This window comes from Talpa occidentalis, unplaced genomic scaffold (genome assembly GCF_014898055.3).
Source record: "Talpa occidentalis isolate TD23 unplaced genomic scaffold, MPIMG_talOcc4v2.1 talOcc4.13, whole genome shotgun sequence".
Lineage (NCBI taxonomy): Eukaryota > Metazoa > Chordata > Mammalia > Eulipotyphla > Talpidae > Talpa > Talpa occidentalis.
In genome coordinates, this window is record NW_023601322.1 from 36,626,494 (window position 1) to 36,654,162 (window position 27,669).

The window sequence follows — 27,669 nt, forward strand, 5'->3', positions numbered from 1 at the left end:
CTGGATAAATGAAAATTTATTCTAAGATAGAAGTGGAGGTTTCAAATCAGAAAAGTAAGGATAAAGAACATTTTATTAGCTACTGTTGTTTATAATCCATCTGGGAAAAAGTTTCTGATTCAGAAATTTACAAAGATAAAGAATTGTTGAAGATGTAAAGGTAAATATGCATAAGTAAAATGTGTGCGCATGTGGACACATGACAAAATGACAAAAAGGGAATATATTTGGAAGAAAATACAGGTGCATATCATTCTAATCTCAGGATATGGAAGGGTTTTTTAGAAAATGGTAAAATTCAAAAGATACATAGAAAGAAACTGATGAATTTAATTCTGTGATTTAAAATCCTGTATAATTAAAGACACTAAGAAACCAAGTACAAGTTAAACAAATAGTGAGAAAAATATTTACAATATATATACAGCAAAGAATTACTCTGTGTGTGTATTATTTCTATGTATTTATAAAAAGTAATAAGCACTTAACAAATAAATGAGTAATAGAAGAAATAAGCCATAAATTTCCCAAAGAAAATACTAATGGAAACACTTAGGGTTCAAGCAGTGAGTGGACTAGATTTATTGAGGAGAAATTATAGCCATTATAACTAGATCGGTATAAGACATTTTCATTCCAGTGTTGGGTGTACATAAGTTGTCAAAGAAGGTGTCGGTAAAATAAGAAATGAGTAAATTCCAAAGGCTGAAGTGTCTCAGGGACAAATGCCTGTGGCTGGCACTATTTCTTGAGGCTCTGATAAAGCAGAGAAATTATATTTGAGATTGCTGGGTTAACTCTGGTTTCCTGAAAGGGAATAAAGTAGTCCCAAGTCAATAGTCATTCCTGGTTCTACAAATCACAAATTCTCTCTGAAATAGAGAAATCTCAATTTTGGCCCTCAGGTTTAATATGATCTCCCCATCCAACAAGGTTTTTAATTCAACAATATTTCTCATCTCCTAACTGGTTCTTTTTCAAATCTATATATATATATATATATATCTGTAATAGATTATTGTCACTTGCTCATTTTTGTGAAGCCACAGCCAAAGAAATCAAGAATAGCAGGAAAGTGGGCCTCCCCTGTGGCGCTGCGGTTGAGCGCTGGGTTGCGAAGCTGCCCGCAGCCTCTGCAGCGCTGGTTCGATCCTCGGCTGCTCCCCGGCCACTGGAGGAAGGTCCCGCATGGCGCGCAGACCTCTCCTGCCGCCCGCTGCTCCCCTCAGCAGTGTACTTCGGTCCTTCTGCCTGCTCTGCTCCCCGCTCTGGCTCTGGTGAATTCTCTCACCCTCCCGCGCTTCTGACTGTACCCAGTGCTTGTATAAATAAATAAAAATAAATCTTAAAAAAAAAAAAAAAGAATAGCAGGAAAGTCATATGAAATTTATTTTGGAATTATAGTAAATTGAACAATATGTTCTTGGAATAAACAAATCACCTAATAAAATGTAGACAAAAATGAAGATTAACTAAAAGAATATATAGCCCAGGAAAGACTCATGCATTGTGACATAGGAGACTTTACAGATCACTTCTGCTTGGGGCACACAGGTATAAAGATGTAATTTTGCACATCAAGAACTGAAAGAGGTGGGGACAGGACAGAGTGATGAGAGAAGAGTTTTTTTTTTTAATATTTTATATAATTCTTACATCATTTTTCATTTTTGCACAATGTATGCATTTTCATTTTGGTTATATCCCCATACAGCTGCACCCCCCTTATTCTGACCCTAATCCTCCCCACCCCACCCCCCGCAGTATGTCTCTGGTTTATAGTTGCTTGTTGATTTTTTCTTTATTATAGTTAGTCTTTTTCCTGATCCCTTATTTTACATCATTGATGTTAAGCTAATGTAATTTGATATTAGTGTTACAACTTTAGGATGTTCACTGTACTCTCCATAGTAACCATGTCTAAGAAAGCTACAGCACACGCACACACACACACACTCACAAAATGGAGACAGGAATTTAAATCATTCATTACCACAAAAAGCAACTTAACAAAACGACTACAATAATGTGTGAAATGAGGAACAAAAAAGCTATAAGGCATACAGAAAACAAAGCGCAAAATGACAAAAGTCCCTTATCAATAATTTCTTTAAATTAAAATTCACTGATCTTTGGGGCCTCCCTGATGGCGCAGCAGTTGAGCGTTGGGTTGCGAAGCTGCCCGCAGCCTCTGCAGCGCCGGTTCGATCCCTGGCTGCTCCCCAGCGACCGGAGGAGGGTCCCACATGGCGCACAGACCTCTCCTGCTGCCGGCTGCTCCCCTCAGCAGTGTACTTCGGTCCTTCTGCCTGCTCTGCTCCCCGCTCTGGCTCTGGTGAATTCTCTCACCCTCCTGCGCTTCTGACTGTACCTAGTGCTTGTATAAATAAATAAATCTTAAAAAAAATTTTTCGCTGATCTTTCCATTCAAAAGACAGCAATTGGCAGAATAGATCATATTATCTGACTCATTTTGGAGCCCCAAACACCGACAGAAAGTGGATGGATAGAAAAAAAAATATTCCATGTAAAAAGCAAACAAAATACAACAGGGATAGCTATACTAATATCAGACAATAGACTTTTTTTTCTAAAGAATGTCAATAGCACTTTAATGCTGTCATATTAATAAGAAAATGAGCACATGGGACTTACATTGGAATTTCTTTGTGATAATACTTATAGATTTTTTTTTTATTTCAACTAGATAACAAAGTAGATAGTTGAGGGTGGGTGAATGCATTGAGAAACAGGTAGAGAAGAATCATAGCACAGAAAAGATACAAGTAGAGGGCCTTGCTGGTGGCACAAGGGGTTAAGCACAGCACTGTGAAGCTATCTGCAGCCTCTGCAGCCAGCCACTGTCTCTGGTGAATCCTCTCACCCCCCGCACCTCTGTTCTGTACCCCAGTTCTTGTATGCATAAATAAATAAATCTTTAAAAAAGAAAAGATGCAAGTAGAATAGTAAAGAACTTCTTATAGAAGTGTCTCCAATTTGACCAAAAGGGAATCAAGAACTGAGGCAGTGAATAGATTTGCCATGTTACTTTTGCCATGTTATGTCAATTATCTTTGGCTGTATAGTAATTGCTATCACTATTTAAAATTCCTATCTAGAAACTTCATTTAATTGTATTTTTTTAACCAAGGTAGTATCAGTTTATATCACTGTATATAACTTGGGGTTATAGGGTCACTCTTCTTCAGATGTATGTTACCAATAACACCTACCACCAAAGTGCCCATAATTCTCGATCACAGTCCATTGGCCCTTTTCCCCCTTAGCTCCCCTCCAGGCAGGCTCAGTTCTACATTCAGATTTCAAGGGTTTGCTTTGGCTTATTTTTGTCAGTTCCTTCAGATAATAGACTTTAAAGCAAAAAAAAAAAACAAAAAACAAAAAACAAAACAAGATACTAAGAACATCATTCTGTTTTAATAAAAGGTCTAATTTTAAAGCAAGTAACAGTTACAATATACTAAGAATATTCTACTTTTCTACTTTAATTAAAGAATATTCAATTTTAATCAAATCAGTAAGAGCAACTACAAACTTTTATACACCTATTCAAAAACCAGCAAAATGTATGAAGCAAAAACTTACAGTATTAAAGGAAGAAATATACACTTTTGCAAGAATAGAGATTTTTTAATACCCCCCCATGAACAGAATACTAGGCAGGAGTTAAGTAAGGATACAGAGAATCCAAACAAGACAACAGACCTAGTAAACTTGACAGGCATATAAAAAACACACTACCCAAACAAAAGCAAACATGTTCTTCTCAAGTACACAGGGGATATTTCCTAGGATTTGTCTATCAAGGCTGCAAATGGAGTTTCAATAGATTTAAAAAGATAACATACAATGTCTTCTCCAACCACTATGGGGTGAAGTAAGAAATCAAAGGAAAACTGTCAAATTAACAAATCTATGAAAATGAAACAAAAGCACTTTTAAAATAACTGATGCATGGAAAAAATGTAATCACAAAGGAAATTAGAAAATACTTAGAAACAAATGAAAATGAAAACACAATATAACAAACTTTATGGGAAACTGCAAAAGAGATAAGGGAGAAATGCATACCTTTAACTGACTATATAACAGAGGCAAACCCATAAAAGGGGGAGGGGTACCATGTTCCCTGCCTCCCTTTACTTGTACCTGCCTTGGAATAGCTATTCGGAACTAGAGGGGGGAATCTGAGCAGCCAAGAGAAGTTATATTAACATCAAAGGTAGCTGCGCTCAGAAGAGACATGTGGAAAAGAAGGGTGTGCTTGCTTCTCACCTTTGGACTTGCACCAGGGACTTGGTAACTTGGAGCAGAAACATGGAGGGACATGTAGAGACACTGAAAGAGACATGGAGGTGAGAGACATATGGGGAGGGTAACAATGACATCCATTGTCTTGATTTTGCTCTGTTTGTCCCAGCTTTCTGGGAACTGCTTCAAAACCTCTTTCCAGTGGTTCACCATCAAAAAGTACCTTAAACTTGTGGCAAATTTTCTGGACCCAGGGAGCCCATGGCAGGCATTTACCCATGAAGGGACAGGTAACTTTGGGTGTTTTATTTATTTATTTTTAAAATTTATTTATGCACACAAGAATTGGGGTACAGGAGAGAGGTGTGGGGAGAAGGGAAGTGAGAGGACCCACCAGGGACAGAGTGGGGAGCAGAACAGGCAGATACACTGAAATACACTGCTGAGGGGAGTAGCAGGTCAAACAGGAGAGGTCTGCTGTGCAATGCGAGTTAGCTCCCTGGTCGGGGATTGAAGTCATGCTATAGTGGCGACAGCTTGATAGTGCTGAGACTTAACCTCCTGAGCCACATCAACTTGAGGTGTTTTATTGGGAAACTATTACCTTTCTTTTCTTCTCTCTCTCTATACACATTAACTCTATTCACATTCTTTTACACTAAAGTCTCCTTTGTCTTTGTGTGCATTCATAGCCAGACCCTTTTAGAGTGTGGAAGGTTGGGGGTACCAGGGTATCCCCCAGTCACATGCTAACAATTATATTTAAAAAAATAAGTTTGAAAATCTAAGGAACTAGGGGGGAAAAACCCTAAATCTAAAGCTAGCAAAAGCAGAAGATAAAGATTATGGCAGAAATAATGAAATAAAAGAGAAAATTAATGAAACCAGAAGTTGATTATTTGAAAAGATAAAACATATATATACACTTTTAGCTATATATATATATATATATACACACACACACACACACATATATACATACACACACATGCCTTTAGCTAGATGGATAGCATTACCATTACTGTATGATAGAGTATTTCCACTTCTGATTACATATTCAAGATTACTGAAAATAGACTTGAGATACCTGTACTCCTATATTCATAGCAGCATTACTGACAACAGCTAAAATATGTAAGCAACTCCAGTGTCCACTGACAAATCAATGAGTATACAAAATGTAGCATATACATATAAAGGAATATAATTCAGTCTTAATAAAAAATAATACTGTGACACATGCTACAACATGAATAAATCCTGAGGACATTATTCTATATGAAATAAAACAGTTACAAAAAGACAAATACAAGGGTCTCCCTGAGGGCACAGGGGGTTAGGACGCAACCTATGAAGCTGTCGGCAGCCACTGCAGCACAAGTTCGATCCCCGGCCAGGGACCTGCCCACATGGAGCAGTAGACCTCTCATAACTTGCCCGCTGCTCCCCTCAGCAGTGTATTTCTGTCAATCTGCCTGTTCTGTTCCCCACTCTGTCTTGGATGAGTCCTCTCACCCCTGAACCTCTGGCCCCAGTTTTTGTATGCATAAATAAATAGATCTTTAAAAAAAAGGATGACAAATACAATATAGTTCACTTATATGAGATATTTAGACCAGTAAAAATCATAAACAATACAGTGGTTAAAGTGGTTATGGGGAATGGGGCATTTGAGAGAATAAGGTGTTGTTTAATAAATACAGAGTTTCATTTTACAAGATGAAAAGAATCCTACTCTAAAGAAAAAAGTAGAAGGGAATGGAGAGTTGTTTAAAGAGCTCTGTTTTAAAGAAAAAGTGTTTTAAGTAAAAATAGAATTGCTTAAAGCCCAAATAACAACACTATAGAATAGTTTACAATGCATGCTGATGAAATACCTAAGAAAATTAAAATATATGGCACTAAAGAGTCAGGTAAATGAACATATTTTTGCAAGGTTCATGCATTTTATATGTATATTGCATTAAATCGAATTAGAGAGAAACTAAAAGTACAGATTGTAATCGCCACAGATCGACCAAACAAATGAAAGAAAAACACAAAAAGATATAGATAAAAAGTAAACAGAGGAATTAAAATGGAATAGAGAAAATAATAATTACTTAGGTCCTCCCTGGTAGCTCAGGGGTTAAAGTATCAGTGCTATCAAGCTATCACCAGGCACTGCAAGATGAATTAGATCCTTAGCCTGGGAGCTAAACCACATGGCTCAGCAGACTGCTTCCCTCTGGCCCACTGCTCCCCTCAGCAAGGTTTATCAGTAGATCTGCCTGTTCTGCTCCCACTCTGTGTCTGATGAATCCTCTTATCCCCACACCTCTGGCCTACACCCCAGTTCTTGTATGAATAAATAAAAATAAATCTTTAAAAAAAGAGCATAATAATCACTTAAACCAAATAACGGGGGGTGAGGGGGAAACAGGATTATTATTATACTACTTGCAGAAGGACTGAGCACATCACAAATCAGAAAATACTAAAAATGTGTTGTGGTAGGTCAAAGTTTGGACTACATTCAATTTAACCTGGCAGATTTGGAAAGAGAGATAAAAAAGAAAAAAGTCTATACTACTACTACAGCCCCTGAAGAAAGAAACCACAAAGGACTAGAACTAATACTAAAACTATAATCCAAGAAAACTTTGCAGGAATTTCAGTAAGTAAATCTGTATTTAGAAGGACCAATTGGAAAAATTAAATAGGAATCATCAATGTTTTACTATATATCTTAGTGTAAAAGTATTAAATTTCTAACATAAAGAAATTCTCAAGACCATAGACAAAAAGATAAAATTGATTAAAAATAACATGCAAATCAAGGCAATAACGGGGCAGTATAGAGTAAAAACTACAAAAAATGTTCACTTCATACACAGTCAAGCTGTCCTCCAAGTATCTAGGACATTGAAAGACAGTTTTTATTTAAGAATTTTACATATATCTTACATGTAAGAATTTAGGAAATTCTACACCTATGAGTTTTTCTTGAGTGGATGAACTTCTTCCAATCAAGAGATGAGAGAAAGCTTCAGAAAAGGGACTGAAAGAAAACATTTTAATATAAAAATAAACCTGTAGTAAAAATAGATGGGGATGAGGACATGTTAGGGGGAAAAGGATGTCCTAAAGCTAATTCCATACAGGCTTTGTGGACTCCACCCCCCCAACAGAAGGAAGATTAATATATAAAAGTCAGTATGTTGTGACCAAAAAAAAAAAAAAAAAAAAAGTTAATTAAAATTGGGAGAAGGTAGGGAAAGAAGAATATTCACATTAATTTTTATGTAGGTAATAGGTAGAAATTAAAGAATATTAACTCTAAGGGTATATCAATGACAAACCTAAAACAAAACTTCTAGAACAAAGCATAAGGGAAAAATCTTTGCAACCTTGTAGTATACAAACTTTTCTTAGATGAAATATGAAAAGCATAATCTACAAGAGAAAAAAATTAATGAACTGAGCTATAGCAAAATTAAAAACCTTGGCTCTGTGAAAGACACTGGTAAGAGAATAATAGATCAAACCACAGAGAAAATATTTCCAAATCACTTACCTGGCAAAAGGCTTGGATCTTGAATAGAAAAGGACTCTAAAATCTTCAACGTTAAGATAATGAACAACTCAATAAGGAAAAATGCACAATAGGTCTGAACATACATGTCACCAAAAAGATATATGGGCAGCAAATAAACAGAAGAATAGATTTTCAATGTATTTAGTCATTAGGAAAATATAAATTAAAACCACAGAATTGACAATACCAAGCATTGACAAAGTTGGAGGGCACTGGAGCTTATTGTTGCAGGGAATGTAAAGTGGCACTCACCCTGATAAACAATTTGGTATTCTCTTAAATATTTAAACACATGCTTACCTAATGGCCCTGCAGCATACTCCTACATATTTACTAGAAACAAATCAATATCTATATTCAAATAAAAAAATCTATATGTAAACATTTATAACAGCTTTACATAAATTGTCAAAAACTGGAAACACCAATGTCCATGAACAAATAGATAAATTTACATTCATACAATGAAAGCGTCTCAGCAATATGGAAGAACAATCTTCTAATATTCAAAATGAAATGGAAGAATCTCAAAAACATTATGTTAAAAAGGTGAGAAACACTGGAGTATATAATAATGCAATACTCTATCTACTTCAAATTCAAAAATAGACAAAAAATGATACATGATGATTAGGCATTAAGAATAATGACTGCTGGGCTTCCCTGGTGGCGCAGCGGTTGAGCGCTGAGCTGCGAAGCTGCCCGCAGCCTCTGCAACGCCGGTTCGATCCCCGGCCGCCGGCGAGGGTTCCAGATGGCACGCAGACCCCTCTTGCCGTGCCCACTGCTCCCCTCAGCAGTATACTTCGGTCCTTCTGCCTGTTCTGCTCCCCGCTCTGGCTCTGATGAATTTTCTCACCCTCCCGCACATCTGACTGTACCCAGTGCTTGCATAAATAAACAAATAAATCTTAAAAAAAAAAAAAAAAGAATAATGACTGCTGGAAGCAGGGGTGGGGATAACTGATTTGAGAGATGCATAAAGGTGGTTGATATGTTCAGTGTCTCAGTCTGGATAATGAGTACACATGTATACATGTTCATAAAAATTCACTGAGCTGCACACTTAAGATCTGTACATTTTACTATTCATAAATAATATTCAATGAAGTACTATTAGCTTTTTAAAAAGGAATCAATATTTATATTACTATTATCTTGTCATCTCTTTTGGTGTTTTTTTTTAAAATACTGCTTCCTTTGACTATACAAAGTCTTAACTATTTACTTTCTTTACCTGAAGGATGTTGTTCCATTCTCTTTTATTTTATTTTTCTGAATAGAAGATGCTCGAACTGACAGAATTTTATTTCCTGGCAGGGTAATTTGCTTTAGAATAGAAGCTATAAAAACAAAAGAAGAAAAAAGTAGAGAAAAAAACAATCACATAATCGAAAGCTCAAGCTGCCTTACAAACCTGCTTGAATTCAAACATGACACTGAATTTATTCTCAATACAAGAAAGCATCTTTCAAAATCAAAACCTTTTCATTTCTTTTTATAAGTCTTTAAATTGTTTTAGAATTATCAGCATTATAAAAATATGCAGAAAAGGTGACAAAAACATTGGTAAATTTTAAGAATACATCATGAAAATTCTTATGGGCATGACTGATTTTCAAATTTAGAAAAAGGTGTACATTTTAAAAATAAGTAAGGCTATGATAAAATTTTTTTTTTAAAGATTTATTTATTTATGCATACAAGAGCTGGGATGTAGGCCAGAGCTGTGGAGCAGTAGGGGGTAGGATTCACCAGAGACAGAGTGAGGAGCAGAATAGGCAGATTGTCAGTTGAAATACACTGCTGAGGGGAGCAGCAGGCGAGACAGGAGAGCTCTGCTTCGCCATGTGGGTCACCTCCCTGGCTGGGGATTGAACTCCTGCTGCAGTAGCTGCAGATGCTTCATAGTGCCACCAGGGAGGCCCCAGCTATGACAAATTTTATAAGTTCAAAAAGAACTTAACTAGGGCCTCCCTTGGTGGCGCAGCGGTTGAGCGCTGGGCTGTGAAGCTGCGAAGCTGCCCGCAGCCTCTGCAACGCTGGTTCGATCCCTGGCCACCGGGGAGGGTCCCACATGCACGCAGACCTCTCCTGCAGTGCCCACTGCTCCCCTCAGCAGTGTACTTGAGTCCTTCTGCCTGTTCTGCTCCCTGCTCTGGCTCTGGTGAATTCTCTCACCCTCCCGCGCTTCTGACTGTACCCAGTGCTTGTATAAATAAATAAATAAATCTTTAAAAAAAAAAAACCCTCACACCTTAGAAGAGGAAATAAAGAATTTAAAAAAAAATAAAGAACTTACTAGCAGATTGTTATAGTATCTACAAAATATCATGAGTAGTCATTTCCTTAATTCTAAAACAATATATAGTTGAACAAGCCAAGAATGCAACAGTATCTTTCAGTCTTCTCTCATAGGTAAGAAGTTAAAAGATCAAATCTCCCTTCTCTTAATATAACCAAAAAAGACAGTATAAAACCCCATCATGTTGGGCCTCCCTTGCACTAGCAAGGGGTTGAGTCTCAGCACTATTAAGCTGTTGGCAGCCACTGCAGTGAGTTCAATCCCCAGCCAGGAAGCTAACCAACATGGCGCAGCAGACCTCTCCTGTCCCACCCGCTGCTCCCCTCAGCAGCGTATTTCAGTCAGTCTGCCTTTTCTGCTCCCTACTCAGTCTCTGGTGAATCTTCCTACCCGCCCCAACCACCCCCACTACCTGCACCTCTAGCCTCCACTCCAGCTCTTGTATGCATAAATAAATCTTTTAAAAAAAAATAAGAAATAAAATCACACTGTGATGGGTCAGAGTCTACCTGGAGGAAACTGTGTGGTCGGTACTGCAGTGCTCACTGGCATCTTCTGTCCGGTTTTCTGAATGGTCAATGCTGAGGAATGGGAAAGTGTGGTCCCTTGTTTTGCAATGCCTCCAGAAGGTTGCTGGACTACCTGAAACAATGAGAACTATCAATAGTCATTCAACTAAACTGGCTTTGCAAAAGAACAAGTATTCAGTAATAACAACAGCACACTCAATTGTAAATATACCATTATATTAACATAACAAGGAAGCCTATTTAAAATTCAAAATACTATATAGGACCTCCCTGGTGGCAGAGCGGGTTGAGCACTGGGTTGCAAGGCTGCCCTCAGCCTCTGCAGCACCAGTTCGATCCCGGCTGCTCCCAGCCACCAGAGGAGGGTCCCACATGGCACGCAGACCTCTCCTGCCACCCGCTGCTCCCCTCAGCAGTGTACTCCCTCAGCAGTGTACCTCGGTCCTTCTGCCTGCGCTGCTCCCCACTCTGGCTCTGGTGAATTCTCTCACCCTCCCATGCTTCTGACTGTACCCAGTGCTTGTATAAATAAATAAATCTTTAAAAATAAAATAAAATACTATGTAGGCAAGATTACCTAGCTCAAAAGTGAAAAACAAGACTATTTCACACAATATATATTGTCTTTTAAAATAACTCAATTCACATTCCACACTGCCCAGTTTAAATCTCCACATGGATCCTATTTTCATTTTTTAAGAAAATTTCAAACATACACAAAAGTAGAGGGAATAATAAAATATACCATTATGCCATTTCAACAATGATTACTACAATTCTTTACCAATCTTGTTTCTTCTACATTCCTATGAACTTCTCTGCCACCCTCAATTATTTCAAAGCAAATCCCAGATATATCTTTTTATCCATAAATGCTTCAAAATATATCTCTAAGTGATAGGACTTTTAATGGATTGGGTTTTTTTAAGTATCTGGAAAATGACAATGCTAATGGCATTTTCCAAGATAACAACGGTTCAGAAATCCAGAAAGTAAGCATTGGGAATAAAAAGAAATTACATTAATTAACAGAGTCTTATTTTTAGCTTCAATGAAAACACAGAATAGCAGAGTTTCTTTTTTCATTTCAAAGAAGGGAAAAGTCACCTATATTTAAAAAGGCTATTGAAGAACAATTATTGATGAAATTCATATGGAATCACCAAAAACACAGAACAGCCAAAGCTCCCCTGAAAAAAAAAAAAAGGAATGGAGGCATCACACTCCCAGACTTCAAACTACACTACAAAGCTGTAATAATCAAAACTGCATGGTATTAGAACAAGAACAGACACACAGACCAATGGAATCGAATAGAAAATTCAGAAATAAACCCACAGATTTATGGTCAACTAATCTTTGACAAAGGAGCACAGAATACGCATTGGAGCAAAGGAAGTTTGTTCAATAAATGGTGCTGGGAAAACTGGGTCGCTACATGTAAAAGAATGAAGCTTGACTACTACCTCACACCATGCACAAAAACCAACTCAAAATGGATTAAAGAACTAGACATAAGACTGAAACCACAAAATACATAGAAGGAAATATAGGTGAAACACTTCATGATATGCACATCAAAGACATCTTTACAGACACATCACCCAAAGCAGTGATAGTGAAGGCAAAGATAAACAACTGGGACTACATCAAATTAAAGAGCTTCTGCACACCAAAAGGGACAATAACAAAAACAAAGAGAAACCCCCCCAACTGGAAGAACATTTTTGCACACAACACAATGATAAAGGACTGATCACAAAAATCTACAAAGAGCTGATGAGACTCAACAAAGAAAATAATCCAGTCAAAAAATGGGCAGAAGAGCTAAAAAGAAACTTCTCTGAAGAGGAAATGCAAATGACCACAGGCATATGAAAAAATGTTCAACATCACTTGTAATCAGGGAAATGCAAATCAAAACTACAATGAGATACCATCTTACACCAGTGAGACTGGCACATATTAAAAAAACTAGCAACAACAAATGTTGGCGAGGTTGTGGAGAAAAAGCAACTCTCCCGCACTGTTGGTGGGAGTGCAAACCGGTCCAACCACTATGGAGAGCTGTCTGGAGAGTTCTTGACCTACTAAACATAGAGCTTCCATATGATCCAGCAATTCCACTCCTAGGTATTTACCCCAAGGACATAGAAACATCAATTCCAAAGAGCACTTGCACCCCTATGTTTACAGCAGCACAATTTACAATAGCTAAACTTTGGAAACAACACAAATGCCCAAAAATAGATGACTGGATCAAGAAGATGTGGTACATATACACCATGGAATATTGCTCAGCACTCAAAACAGATAAACACATGCAATTTGCAGCAACATGGATGGCGCTGGAAGGGATCATGCTCAGCGAAATAAGCCAGAAAGAAAAAGAAAAATACCGGATGGTCTCACTCATAGCAGGAATCTAGAAAACTTAAATAAGGGACCAGGAAAAAGAATAACTATAAGAAAGAAAATATCAAAATCAACAAACAACTATGAGCCAGAGACACTCTATGGGGGGCGGGAGTGGGGAAAGGAGGGCTTGGGATCAAAATAAGGGGGTTGTAATTGTATGGGGAACATAAAAAATAAAATTTAAATATTAAAAATAAAAAATAAATAAATAAAAAAGGCTATGGATACTGAACTATTCAGAAATTCTTTTTTTTAATTTATTTTTTATAGAGGCATGTTTTATTTATTTATTTGTTTGTTTGTTTTGTTTATACATGCACTGGGTACAGTCAGAAGTGCGGGAGGGTGAGAGAATTCACCAGAGCCAAGGCAGGGAGCAGAGCAGGCAGAAGGACCGAAGTATACTGCTGAGGGGAGCAGCGGGCGGCAGGAGAGGTCTGCACGCCATGTGGGACCCTCCTCCAGTGGCCAGGGAGCAGCTGGGGATCGAACCAGTGCCGCAGAGGCCGCGGGCAGCTTCGCAACCCAGCGCTCAACCGCTGCGCCACCGGGGAGGCCCATTATTCAGAAATTCTTAAACTGATACACTGCTAATATAAACAAGCAGGTGGAAGAGTTCTACAAAATTTTAGGGATACAATTTATTCTATATTCTAATATTTTGTATGTAAAATTTTAAATTTAGTGTGTATTACTAAATAAAGTAACAAAAAATGCAAGGTGTCCCAATAAATAATTCTACAGGATTAGTGCCCTAAGCATTATCTTAGAGATGGAATTATTTTAGAAAGATGGAAATGGACTCATAGAAGAGATATATTTACTCCTACTTGGCAAGCAAAAGAAAGAACTATTGTTTTTCTACATTAACTATGTTTGGAGTATCTAAAAAGAAAGTATTCTTAAATTCCATAAAGAAGCAAAACACAAGCATGGATTAAAGAAGTCTATGAGGACATCCCACATACCTTTTCCCTCTTTATTTCAACATCAACCCATTCTCCTCTTCATAAATATACACAAATCAAATACGAACCTCAAGATAACTAAAGAAGTGCACACAAAGCTACCAGAATCAGGGTACTATCTCCTTTAATTTTTTTGTATTATTCAATAAGTACTGGTATGCAGTCACCAAAGTTGAGTTCTAGACAACAGAGGGTCCCAAATAAATGATCCCAATTCCAATAAAAATCCTGAAGTAGAATTTGGAATTTATCTAAATGCCTTATCTCAATTAAAATTCAGACCTGGTAAGCCTCAGAATATGCTATTTCCTTAAAGGCTCTTCTAAATTCTTCATAAAATTTGCTGAAAGTAATTCCTAATTTTTTTTAAAGACTTTGTTATGCATAAAAGAACCAAGGTACAGGCCAGATGTACAGGAGAGTGAGAGGATTCACCAGAGACAGAGCGGGGAACAGAACAGGCAGACTTGACTAAAATGGACTGCTGAGGGGAGCAGCGGGCGAGGCAGGAGAGGTCTGCCTCACCATGTAGGTTTTTCCCTGGCCAGCGGAGGATCGAACTCGCGCTGCAGAGGCTACGGATTGCTTCACAGTGCGATGCTTACCCCCTTGTGCCACCAGGGAAGCACTAATTTCTAATTTTTTGACCAGCTTTTACTGGAATCAATAAATCCTTCAAATTGAAAATGTATGGGCCTCTCTGGTTGCGCAAGGGGTTGAGTGCAGAGCTGTAATGCTATCCGCAGCCTCTGCAGCACAGCTTCAATTCCCAGCCAGCCAGGGAGCAACGCTCATGGTGAAGCAGACCTCTCCTGTCTCGCCCGCTGCTCCCCTCAGCAGTGTATTTCAGTCAGTCTGCCTGTTCTGTTCCCCACTCTGTCTCTGGTGAATCCTCTCACCCTCCAACACCTTTGGCCTGTACTCCAGCTCTTGTATATATAGATAAATCTAAAAAAAATTTTTTTAAAAAAATAGATTTCTTAAAAATGTATGAGTTTCTGTTAAAGAAACTGAAATGCACATATTGTATATCCTTTCATAATTTCTGCAACCAGTTCTTAAATGGCTCAGGAAAAAATGTCTGGGTGTGTGACTAGAGAGAAGAGACAAATGTGGTAAAATATTAATAACTGAGATTTGGCCAACGGCATAAAAGGACTCATTTTTTACTAGTCTTGTAAATTTTCTGAATGTTTGAAATTTTTGAAATTAGAAATGGAAGAAGAAATGAAACATTACTCACTAGTTGTTTGACTTTAACTGTTTGTGGAATAGCAGCTGGTTGTGAAAGAATGGGGCCTGGCTGTGAAAGTTTGATTTGAACTGGAGTGCCAATGACAGGCTTGTCACATGTAGTCCCAGCAGAAGTAACAACAGGCTTCACAGGTGGAAGACAAATCGCTGCTGCTGAAGTTTCTCCTATAGTTACTGATGGGAGGGTCAATGTTACTGCTGCCCCAGAGACAGCTGGTGTTTCGGGTTGAAGTGAGACTGCTGCAACTGTATTTTGTATAGATGTCACAAGTGGTTTTGGAGCCTGAAGCAAAACAGTTCCAGCTGTTGTTCCTCCTGATACAGCAGCTGGACCCACAGAATGAAGTGTCACAACGCCAGTATTTGCTCCCGCTGGACCAGCAAGTGGATTCAGAGTTTGCACTGATACAGTTCTGGGTGTTGTTGTTCCAGATACAATGATGGGTTTTTCGGACTGGATTGAGGAAATTGTTGTTGTCACCACAGGAGAAGATGTTGCTGTTGTGGCACAGGTAGCAATAACTAGCTCACTAGAAGTCTGCTGAACACACTGCTGAATAAAGCTCTGGGAGTTAGGTATAAGTTGTCGTAAGGCATTCATACTTTTCTAGAGACAGAGGGAAAAAAAAACAAACATGGATAGCCAAACAAATTAGCTACTACAATATAAGGCAACTTTGTACTTTACATTATTACAAAATAAAACTATATCAAGTGTTTCTACAGAGGAAATCTGTATCACTAATTTATATTCTGTCCATATCCAGGATAAATCAATTTAAAGACCAAAAGCACTTCACTTTTCAACACAAAATTGGTGTGTCTCAATATTATTCTTATTTTAGTTACTATAGCTCAACATCAATTTGGTAAAATGAAACACCATATCATACTTGTTCATATTCATCTAAACCACATAACCTTAATAACTTTAGCATCTATAAGTTTATTTATATGATATCAGAACCTTAAAAAGTTTTGTTAAATATGTTTCAAATTTTGGATTGAAATAGTCTCTTCATCAAAAAAAAATAAACACAACCAAGGTAAATTTCCTAGTTAAGCTAGAATATTTTCTGACTGGATTTTAAGATGGTGCCTATCTTTGTAGCTGCTGAGAGAATTAAGGCAGTTAAAACTAAAAAGTTACAGTTCTACCTTTTTATTTTGTTTTTGAATAAGTAAAAGAGACGGAAAAGAAGGTAGATAGCAGGTTATCTTTTGGTCATTGACTGTTTTGGCAGATTTTCTTGTCTTTTTTAAATTTAAATTTTGTCAAACTCAAGAAGCAAATGAGTACTATTACCCCCTTTCCTTTCATTTGCTTTTACTTATTCCTTTATATTTTCTATTAAAAAAGATTGAAAAAATTCTTATATGACCTCCTCAGACAAGAAAATATATATACACACATACACACATACACACGTGTGTGTGTGTGTGTATAAAACAAAGAAAAATAAGAAGCAGAAAGTATTGTATAATCTTTTTTTCCAAACTTCAAATATGGTAGAAAACAAGAAATAAGTTGTTTTAGAAATAAAATGAAGTAATTTGAGTAATTAGATTTAAGGTAGAGATTTAAGGTGTGGGGGTTCTGAGAAAAACTCAATTGGAAAGAAATGTTAAAGTAGTAAGACTTAAAGAGGCAACAATAAAAAATGTTTGTCTAAATAAGCTTTTGGTCACCTGGCCAGGGTTGAACTTAAAAGCTGAATTCCTCATCCCTATCCAACTTCCAATCTCCAAAAGTTCCCAAATATAAGAGGAAATGTTTTTTAAAAATGCATAAGGCTTTTACATAAGGCTTAGATAACAGATACAAAGTGAAAAACTTGGTAACTGAAAGGTAAAGTTACTTAGCAAGTTGAGCCAGACAGACTAAATTCTGGACCTGTGAGTTTATCAAAAGATAGTCAATTTAAATGATTTTCTCATCTCTAAAAATGCAAAATACTATGTAACACCTCTTCTTTTGGAGAAAAGCATCAGACACATAGTAGGTGCTAACTTCTCTTTTCTCTTACCATGACTTCAATAAGTTGAAATGTGATAAACTCAAGAGTTGTCTGTGTTATGTGGAACACCTATAACTCACAGAACTTTTGCACTGAAAGGAACCCAAGGAAGAACTGCCTCAAACTCTCAATCAGGAGGGTCATCCAGAAACAGGGCACTAGTTGTTTGAATACTAGGTGCTGTACCGATCATTAAACTTTCCCTTCCTCAGGTCAAGTCTTCCTGGCTAAAATAATCATGGTTTCGTTAACCATACTATAATTACATGACTGGCTCCCTCCTAATCAATATGGTCACCTTTTAGGGTCAGTTTCCACAATTTTAGTTTCCTACTGGAAATGTGGTACCTCATCTCCCTTCCTACTCTTCTTTCATGAGGTAACAAAAGGGAGTCTTCTGTTATGAAGCCTCGTTCATCTTTCTTACATGATTAAGCTAAAATTTCCCAAAGGCAACTAACTCCTAATTCCATTATTTTAAAAGGTATGGGATGAGTCTTTGGTTCACTATAGCTTCTGATCTTTAACGTCTTTATAAATTTCAATTCAATTTCATTTCAGATCTGAGTATTCAAAAGAAATACTTTCCCTGCCAAGCCAAGTTCTTATTAACAGTTATTATTCTCCATCAAATTCCACTTAATTCAATAAATCATAGACAGGAGTATGACAACATAAGTTGTTTTTTTAATATTAGACCGAAATACACTGCTGAGGAGACCAGCAGGCGAGAGAGGAGAGGTGTGCCACACCGTATGGGTAGCTCTTGCCACAGTGGCTGGTAACAGCTTGATAGTGCTGAGACTTTAACCCCTGTGCCACCAGAAAGGCCCCTGGTTTATTATTTCTAAAAAAACATGAGTCATTAGGATAAAAAATAGGTCTTATATATATTTTCAATGAGTCCAGAATCTTTGTGTATATAAACATTAAACAATAAAATTAAGTTTTGTTAATATGTTATTTGTTTTCTCAATGTGTTCCAATACAAAGAATATGGTTTGTGAACATATTTTACAAATTACAATAGCACTGAATGGTTTCTCCTACAGTGTTAGTATCTTCATATTAAATTCCTATCATAATGAAATATTCAGGTTTTTAATTATTTCAAAATAATCAATCCAAACAATATTTTCAAAGTAACATATGACTACCTTAAGAAAAGGAACTAGGTGAGGCTGAGGCGAAGACTTGAGTTCAACATATAGTTGTCGAGTAAATTCTTCTGCTTCAATTTTTGCTTCCTGAGGGATGAGAGAAAGAAAACACTTTTTTTTTTTTTTTAATAGAGGCATGCTTATTTATTTATTTGTTTGCTTGTTTGTTTGTTTGTTTGTTTATACATGCACTGGGTACAGTCAGAAGCGTTGAGAGAATTCACCAGAGCCAGAGCGGGAAGCAGAGCAGGCAGAAGGACCGAAGTACACTGCTGAGGGGAGCAGCGGGAGGCAGGAGAGGTCTGCGCGCCATGTGGGACCCTCCTCCAGTGGCCGGGGAGCAGCCAGGGATCGAACCGGCGCCACAGAGGCTGCGTGCAGCTTTGCAACCCAGCGCTCAACCACTGCGCCACCGGGGAGGCCCAGAAAACACTTTTTAAGTCCAGAAATATTTTAAAAGAGAAAGAATATATAACTCATGAACGCAGACATTGCAAGCTTTGCACAGTGTTAAAAGGAACATTAAATGGGGTCATTTTTTCATATGATCTATAAAATGAATAATCAAACGAGATGTTTGTTCATATAAAAATAAATACAATGAAGGGATTTTTTTTTCTTTTTAAGAATCCTATAAGCTGAATCACAGAAGAGCTGGCTCACAAAATGAGGCTATAGTATTATAGTTTCTTAAAAATTAAGAGGTAAAGACACCAGAGTCCTAAATTTCTTAGAGTAGGGAATAGTAAGTTCTTTGTTTGGGGGACCTTGAGTTTTCTTGTTTTGCTTTTTTAATTTTTAAATTACCTTAGCTAAGGTAAGACTATATTTTTAGAATGCTATTACACAGACAATAATAATAGATACCCTATTGTTCCAAAGGACTTAGGAACCATTCCATACTGTTTTACATGCTAAGTATTCAGTCGCCTATGATGTCTAAGTTATAATCACATTAATAAATTTGGGGGCCCTTTTTCACTGTGCTGAGATTTGTACTGATAATCAAAAAGCAACAGTGGGTAAAAGTGCTGGCAAGAAAGGAAATGACAACAAATTGAAATAGTTATCACATTCTACATTACTATGCACTAGTAGTAAAAATAAAAAATAAAATGTTTGCCTTTAAGATGTCCTTGATGAAACAGTAAGAATTCATTTTAGTAAATCACAACCCTTAGTAAATGTCTTTTTAGTATTAGATATGACAAAATAGGATTCATATATAGATCATTTCTGCCTCAGACCAAAGACAGAGATCAAGGAATAACACTTTTTTATTGAGTTGCTAGCTGAACTAGCTGATTTTCATTTATTGCAAAGAAGTCAAATCAACTGTGGTTAGGACCTCCCCTGGTGGGCAGCAGTTGAGCGCTGGGCTGCGAGGCTGTCCGCAGCCTCTGCAGTACCAGTTCATTCCCCAACCACCGGCGAGGGTCCCACCAAAACAAAAAAATCAATTGTGGTTATTCAGACTTGGATATTTGATAGACAACCTGTCAAACCAACAAACCAACCAAACTTATCACTATGAGGAAAACAACTGACAGTAGTTGTTGCTAATGACAAAAATTAGAGTACTCACACCAAAATTAGAATTCTAGAAAATCTGTAACTACAATCCTTAGCTTAATAGCATCCAGTATTTAAATTTCTGGTGAGATTCAACTATGATTTTTTTTTTCTATCTTAGGTAACCAATCTTTGGGAGATCTGCACAGCTCAATGAACAATGTTTTCCAAAAGACCAAATGCATGCAATTATAAAAGTCATGCATGGATAAGAGATCTGGGAATGCAAGATCAATCAGTAGACTCTAAAGAATCTAAATGATCTGGAAAGAAAACCTCTTAAAATATTTCCTTTCCCAACTACCTTTCTGCATGAGGTCAGATATTCACCAAACAAACACTTTGACCAAAATAATATATCACAATTAGGACAAAAACAGAAGCAGATTACGAGAATCCAGCTATATCTATTAAGTCAGATATTAAAAACTGTTACAAAGATGTCACTTATTCAATTTTTCATTTTGGAAATTAGTTTTAATCTAGATGTTATTTATTATTTATGTTAACAACTAACGGACTTACTGTTATTTTAAAACAAATTAGTAAATTTAAATTTGTTTTAAATTTCTGATTTAATCTCCATCTCCACAAAAGCAAAATGTCTTTCGGAATCCTTAATTTTTAAGAATATGAAGGTATCCAAAAAATAAACTGTTTAACAATTGTTATTTGCTGTTCTAAGCTAAATAGGTCATAAGATAGAAAGGTATTAGATTAATCTGACTGCTCCTAGCTATTCACAAAAATTCACATAAATTCTTTGTACTTGGATATTTTTTAAAAATGTTTATTGGGTAAATGTTCCTTTGCTTTCATGCGTCTTCCTCTAGAGTTTTTAATCTCAGAGAAACAAGTTACCAGATTCCCTTTCAAAACTAGCATGGCTTGAAAATGAAAGATAAAGTTTATAGTTTCAAAAAGATGCTCAAGTTAAATTAAAAACATATTTTTATGACATAATTTTAAATATCTAAAATAGTTTCCTCAAATGGAAAAGTAACCACTTAGATTATACTCTATTTCTAACAAATTATAGGTAGAATAAAAAGCAATAATAAAAAAGGTATTTCAATACTTTAAAATTATGCTTGTATTTCTATACATCAGTTGAAATATGCAAATCTTAGGCTGGGAAAAGGTGATCAGTTTTATATAAAGAAATACACAAAAATTCTCATTATATGGGCAGAAAATTTATAGATTTTAGTATTTAAAAAAATCCCAGTGCATCTGTCTGTTATAATTTCAGCATATAGCTTAACCACATAATGTGCAGCATTTGCTAATTTCCACTTTCATCCATTTTAATATATCTAAGCATTTCATCTGAAAGAAGATATAAGAAACCAAAAATGTGTAATTTTATAGCTGAAAGACACAGCATACTGGCATTCTCACAAACCTCAAAGATCTCACATTTACTCTTTTCAATTAAGAAGAAAACTGAAACCTACAAAGGTTAACTTTTACTTCCACAGGTCCCCAAGTTTGTTGTTTGGACATAAAACTGAATTTCATTATCTGCAGATAGCCTATCTTTCTGGCATTTGCAATTCTACTAACAATTTTTTATTTGACCAAATAATCAACCTTCTCTCCAAGGCATCTTTCCAGGGTAGCCTAAAACCTTATCTCCATGCTACAGAAAGTAATATATAACAGATTTACTTGTCTAGGATTTATAAACATTACATAGCTTTCAGGAAGCAAAACCAAAGTTCATAAAAAATTTCATTTAAAGTAAGCCTCATTTAAAAATATTAATTTCCCATTTGAAACATATTCTAAGGATTCTTACAGAGGTGCAAGTTTTTTTTTTTTTTTTTTTTTTTTTTTTTTTTTTTAAAGATTTATTTATTTATTTGTTTATACAAACACTGGATACAGTCAGAAGCGCGGGAGGGTGAGAGAATTCACCAGAGCCAGAGCAGGGAGCAGAGCAGGCAGAAGGACCGAAGTACACTGCTGAGGGGAGCAGCGGGCGGCAGGAGAGGTCTGCGCGCCATGTGGGACCCTCCTCCGGTGGCCAGGGAGCAGCCAGGGATCGAACCGGCGCTGCAGAGGCTGCGGGCAGCTTCGCAACCCAGCGCTCAACCGCTGCGCCACCGGGGAGGCCCCAGAGGTGCAAGTTTTATAGTACAACTTACCAAAAGTTGTTCCACCAGCTTCTTTACATTCTGTCCCATTTCTGGGGACTGTGATCCACTGCATGCTAGTTTTATTAACATTGCGAGGAAGTTCTTACATTTCTTCACATTTTCTAGCATTGCCTAATACAGAAATACAAACACAAATGTTTGCTAGAAAACAGAAAAAGTAAATCTTTTTTTTTTAAAGATTTATTTATTTATGCATACAAGAACTGGGGTACAGGCCAGAGGTGCAGGGGGTGAGAGGATTCACCAGAGACAGAGTGGGGAACAGAACAGGCAGATAACAGAAATACAATGCTGAGGGGAGCAGTGAGCGAGCCAGGAGAGGTCGCTGCACTGTACGGGTTGCTCCCTAGCCAGCCGGGGGATCGAACTCATGCTGCAGTGGCTGCAGATAGCTTCATAGGTTGCATCTTAACTCCTTGCGCCACCAGGTAGGCCCTGCAAGTAAATCTTTAAAAGCTGTATTTATGTACGGTACAAGTGAGAACTTACCGGAGAAAGATTAGTCTGAGCAGCTGCTGAGTTCTCTGCTTTGAGACTGGGCTCATTTGAGGGGACAGGTAAGGCTCCCAAATTTGAAGTCTTCAAGTTAGATACAGTATTCAACGGCTTCACTGGTGTAACTGTGACAACATTAGTTGGCACAGTCACAGACTGAAATTAAAAGTAGCATATATTTAGATGTGAATTGCTATGATAGGTATCATAGTGGTGCTTCATTTCATAATTATCAGACTACAAATGGATCCTGCCTGACATCTTGCTTTTCTGTTACTCTATTAATCTAAGGCAATGTAATCCAGCTGTAAGAGCTCTAGTAGCAGACCTAGGATTCATTCTCATCTACCTTCTTTTCATTGACATCTGCTGAGTGCTGACTTCAACCAAATTACCTAATTCTGTTAATCCTGACTCCTTTCTGTAAAAAACAATTAACAATGGCACCCACTATCTAGGACTGTTAGTGAAAAAGTCCTAAACACATATCCTTAGTAATTACTAATACTTCTCTAAGAAAGATTTGCAAGAGCAAGTATTTATATAAAAATATATTAATAATATTTACCTGTTCTGTAATTTTCTGCTTTTTCTTAAGTATAAAGCAGAGAGAGCTACTAGTTATCTTATATTCAGATAAGCTGCTGATATGTAGACTATTAGAGTAAGCAAAATGTATAAGACATAGTAACCTTTTTTCACACCAAAAAGCATTTCAGTTGTTTCTTTCACCCTCTATTGAAATGAGGTGTGATTATAGCACCATCTGCAGGATAAAATGTTTAATACACACAAGAAATCATAGTTGTAAGTAATGTAGATAGATAAAAGGAGAGAAAAGCAACAACCTCATTTTATAGACAAACACTAAAAGTTACAGGCCATAAGTAAAGTTTGGGATGGAGGAGAGAAAAGTATTTACAATTCACACTGAGAAACTTTACACTATCATTTGAATTTAAATGCTTGCGTGTTCTACAGGTTGAACAGTTTGGTATTGCTATCATTTTCAAGAAAATTTCCTTCTTTAAAGTCAAGACAAGTGAATTTAAATGTACACCCAAATTTCCCATGTAAAAAAGACTGGAACATATATTAGACAAGAATCCTTAATTTTTTTTTTTTTTAATTTAAGATCATTTTAGGGCCTCCCCAGTGGCGCAGTGGGTTGAATGCAGTACTATGGAGCTGTCCACAGCCTCTGCAGCGCAGGTTCGATTTCCGCCTGGCCAGGGAGAAATCCATATGGTGGGGCAGCTGCTTCCCTGCCTGCTGCTTCCCTCAGCAGTGTCTTTGGTCTGTCTGCCTGTTCTGCTCACCGCTCTGTCTCTGGTGAATCCTCTCATCCTTCCGCGCCTCTGACCTATACCCCAGTTCTTGTATAAAATAAATAAATCTTAAAAAAAAAAAAAAAAAAACAAAGCACTGACATTCTCTGAGACAGGTTTCTTTAAAAAATAAAATAAAATCATTTTAATACACAATACTTGATGCTTCCTGCATTTATCTGATAACCCCACAGCACAAAGGCTTTTAACAGGGAAAAAGGCATGACTGAAGGTAAAATAAGAAAGAAATTAAAAATTAATGGCAAAGACTAAAACTAAAAATGAAATGTTAAGCAAAAAAAAGTAACGTAAAAAATTAGTATGATTTTATTAAATATAATTAAGTCTCAAAAACAACAATGAAAGTGAAGACTCTATCCTATTCCTATCCTTAGTCAGCTTCTTTAGGGACAACTACTGTGCAGTTTCCTTTGAATCATTTTGGAGATTTTCTTATAAGCTTTTTTAAGTTTATGTAGAGCAAAGAAATTCTCTTTCTTCAGTAAGTATATTCTATATTGAGCCATCAACTCTTTGTTCTACTATATTTAAGAAAGTGTGATCAGAACCATCTAGTGAGATTATGACCTTTCAAGACTGAAGAGATGAATTCCCAAAGGAAATATAGTCCACAAGATAAATACCAATGAAAATTGAGCCCCAGAAAAGTGTCCTTTTTGTGTGAGTAGAAGCAGAATTTATGGCATTTCTACTTTCTTGTTAATATTTTGTTTCCAGCACAAAATTTATCCTTCATAACTCTTTAATATACCTACTATACTTTACCAGTTATAAGGCACCTTCCATGCCAATTTCACCTCTTACCAGACATGGTAAGGTAGATAACCTGGTTTTATCCTATCTATATAACCCCACTGCAGTAATGGATGGACTGTCTTAAATTCTAATCATAACTCTGCCTTGCTGTTCGAAACCAGCCAATGGAACTTCCATGCTTTGTAGGCCTGTTCCGGTACTGATTTCAGACACACTTGCGAAACAGGTGGGAAAAGCACTGGTAGATATGGGAAATAAACCTGTGAAAATTAGACTTAGAGCTAGCAGAGCTAGCAAAATAAGTTGTAAGCAATTTTAGGAGACCAAATGCAATTTTAAGGAGGGCCATTTTCTTTCTTTCTTTTTTTTTTTAATTTTTTATAGAGGCATGTTTATTTATTTATTTATTTGTTTTGTTTTGTTTTTGTTTATACATGCACTGGGTACAGTCAGAAGCGAGGGAGGGTGAGAGAATTCACCAGAGCCAGAGCGGGGAGCAGAGCAGGCAGAAGGACCGCAGCACACTGCTGAGGGGAGCAGCGGGCTGCAGGAGAGGTCTGCGCGCCATGTGGGACCCTCCTCAGGTGGGTGGGTGGGGGGGGGGGGGCAGGTTCGCAACCCAGCGCTCAACCGCTGCGCCACCGGGGAGGAGGAGGGCCATTTTCTAGACGAGTCTGAAATCACTTTGGATCTGTTCCCATTTAATTAGAAATGCTAATTAGAAATGCTAATTCCAGAACCAATCATATGCACAGTAGAGTTTAACCTAACAAAGGGGCAATATACATCAAATACAATATAAAAGTAAACAAGATTTCACACTAGTTTCTGTGTAACATTTACTAAATGAGACCACGTTTTACTATAGAACTAACTACAGTCCATTCTAACGATAAGCTATGGAAGGGACAAACCAGGCCATGTTTTAAGCAAATTTTAAACAAATTTCAACACCTATTAATAGGAAATACTTTCAAAATTTCTTAATACACATTTGCTTTTGTATTCAAAGTACAAAGAATATTATTTTCTCTATTTTCCAGCTGTAGCTCCTTATTTCCAAGCAATACCTAAATCTAAGCTCAGAGTGAGCACAAATATTATTCCTCAATTTCACTGTTTGATGAGTTCTACTGCTTTGGCCTACCATCCACTGAGAAGCAACTTAGCTTAAAATATGCACTGATATCAATCAGAAAAAGCTGTAAACAACCCACAGCAATATTCGATATTCATATGGAAAAATAATTTAAGGAAAAGAATCCAGAGATACCATTTAAAAATTATCAAATGCATTCAATCTTTAAGATACAGATGTAATGGAAAAACTCATCTCTATATAGCTAAAGTGACAAAAACCCTTTCAAAACTATGTAATTGAATTTAAATTCTTAAAAATCAGTATTTTCCTGACATCTAAACATCTCCTGAAATAGTCTGTGAGCACCCCACCCAAGTGACTAGGTATACCCATGTAATAAGGCTTATCCCTGCCACAAGTTCCCCTACTTCCCTTCCTTAACTGTACTCTAGTGCCATTTAACAGATATGAAATCCCCTCAGACCTTTTGCTTCTGTACTCCACCCCAACTCTCAATAAAGGCACTTGCCTCCAAGTCCTTACTCTCTCCCAGTTTCCTGTTTGGTCAAGTCCCCTTGCCTGTTCCTCCTACATGGTCCCCTGCATAACATGCTATGCTGTCCTTTTCCAGGACCTGAGGATTATAAATTTCTTACTTTCAGACACTTCTCTGAAAGTGTCTATATTCCATATCTATATCTGACTGAGCATCAAAAAAACCCATAATTATTTCTCATAATACAATAGTAAATATCAGGAGGCCAAATTCATACCCTTTGGCCTAATGGGGCAGAGGAAAATTGTCCTAAACAGGGGTGGAGAAAAACTAGAATTTCAGATAATCAGTACAGAAGCCATTACAACAGTCCTCAGAGTCAGATAAAGACTTTGGCACAAATAACCCCGTTAACACACATTAGCAAACATCATTCAAGTTTCTTATGCTCTCCATACCGATTTCACCTATATAAAATGGAGATAATATTTCCGAATAGAGTAGTTACAAGGATAAAATGAGATGATATGTAAAGCACCTAAAATGGGTCAAGGACATTAAATGCTCAATAACTGGTATCCTTTATTAAGGGGGGGAGTGGAACAAACTGTTTACAATTAGATTCACTGCTCTGTTAGAAGAATAAGAGCAGTATATGGTTAAATAAAATTAGAACCCAACGAAGGCTCTGCTCTACAATATGGGATTTCATGTAACGTGTTCTAAGAAAATACATTCTCTGATAGCAAAGGAAGTGTGTCAGTGGTCACATGACCAAATGATCTTTTGATTGTACATCCATGACATGACCCAGAAGCTGCTGGCCTAGTAAAGTCTTAGAGCATTCTGTAGAAGGCACCGATGAAGTGCAAACTCATAAACAAAACTCTATGGAGATGTAATTTTGTCTTTCATCTTCCAAAATTCAGTGTACTCACAGAATCAAAAAACTCTTTATGCACTATTTTCCCAGTAAGAACCAAGGAAAGGTATAAACAGATAAATGGATCCACTTAACTATCACCTCCAAGTTCCACAAGGGACTATACTTTCCATTTCTGCCCACAGAAGGCACATTTTCACCCTAAGACACTGTAAAAATTCCTATGAACTAGCTCCTATGGCTGTCTGCTGGGCTCTTTGGATTCCTTGTGTCCTGCGGCCAGCAGAAAAGAAAGCCGTCATTATCATGACAGGAGTATAATGATCTGACATTTGGAATAGGTAAGGCTGCTATTATATATAATGGAGGCAGA

The 27,669-nt window shown here is 37.0% G+C and overlaps 1 protein-coding gene across 1 annotated transcript in view; it reads right to left on the reverse strand.

Annotated features, from left to right (window-relative positions):
• The window catches only part of TAF4B (TATA-box binding protein associated factor 4b), a 95,381-nt gene that overhangs the window by 58,778 nt on the left and 8,934 nt on the right, over nucleotides 1–27,669 (reverse strand). Inside the window, exons 4-9 of the mRNA XM_054694121.1 lie at nucleotides 22,726–22,887; nucleotides 22,225–22,347; nucleotides 18,500–18,589; nucleotides 15,314–15,931; nucleotides 10,664–10,796; nucleotides 9,087–9,192 (exon numbers count right to left, since the gene is read on the reverse strand). Of these exons, the coding sequence (XP_054550096.1) occupies nucleotides 9,087–9,192; nucleotides 10,664–10,796; nucleotides 15,314–15,931; nucleotides 18,500–18,589; nucleotides 22,225–22,347; nucleotides 22,726–22,887 (1,232 nt within the window). The remainder of the gene's footprint in view (nucleotides 1–9,086; nucleotides 9,193–10,663; nucleotides 10,797–15,313; nucleotides 15,932–18,499; nucleotides 18,590–22,224; nucleotides 22,348–22,725; nucleotides 22,888–27,669) is intronic.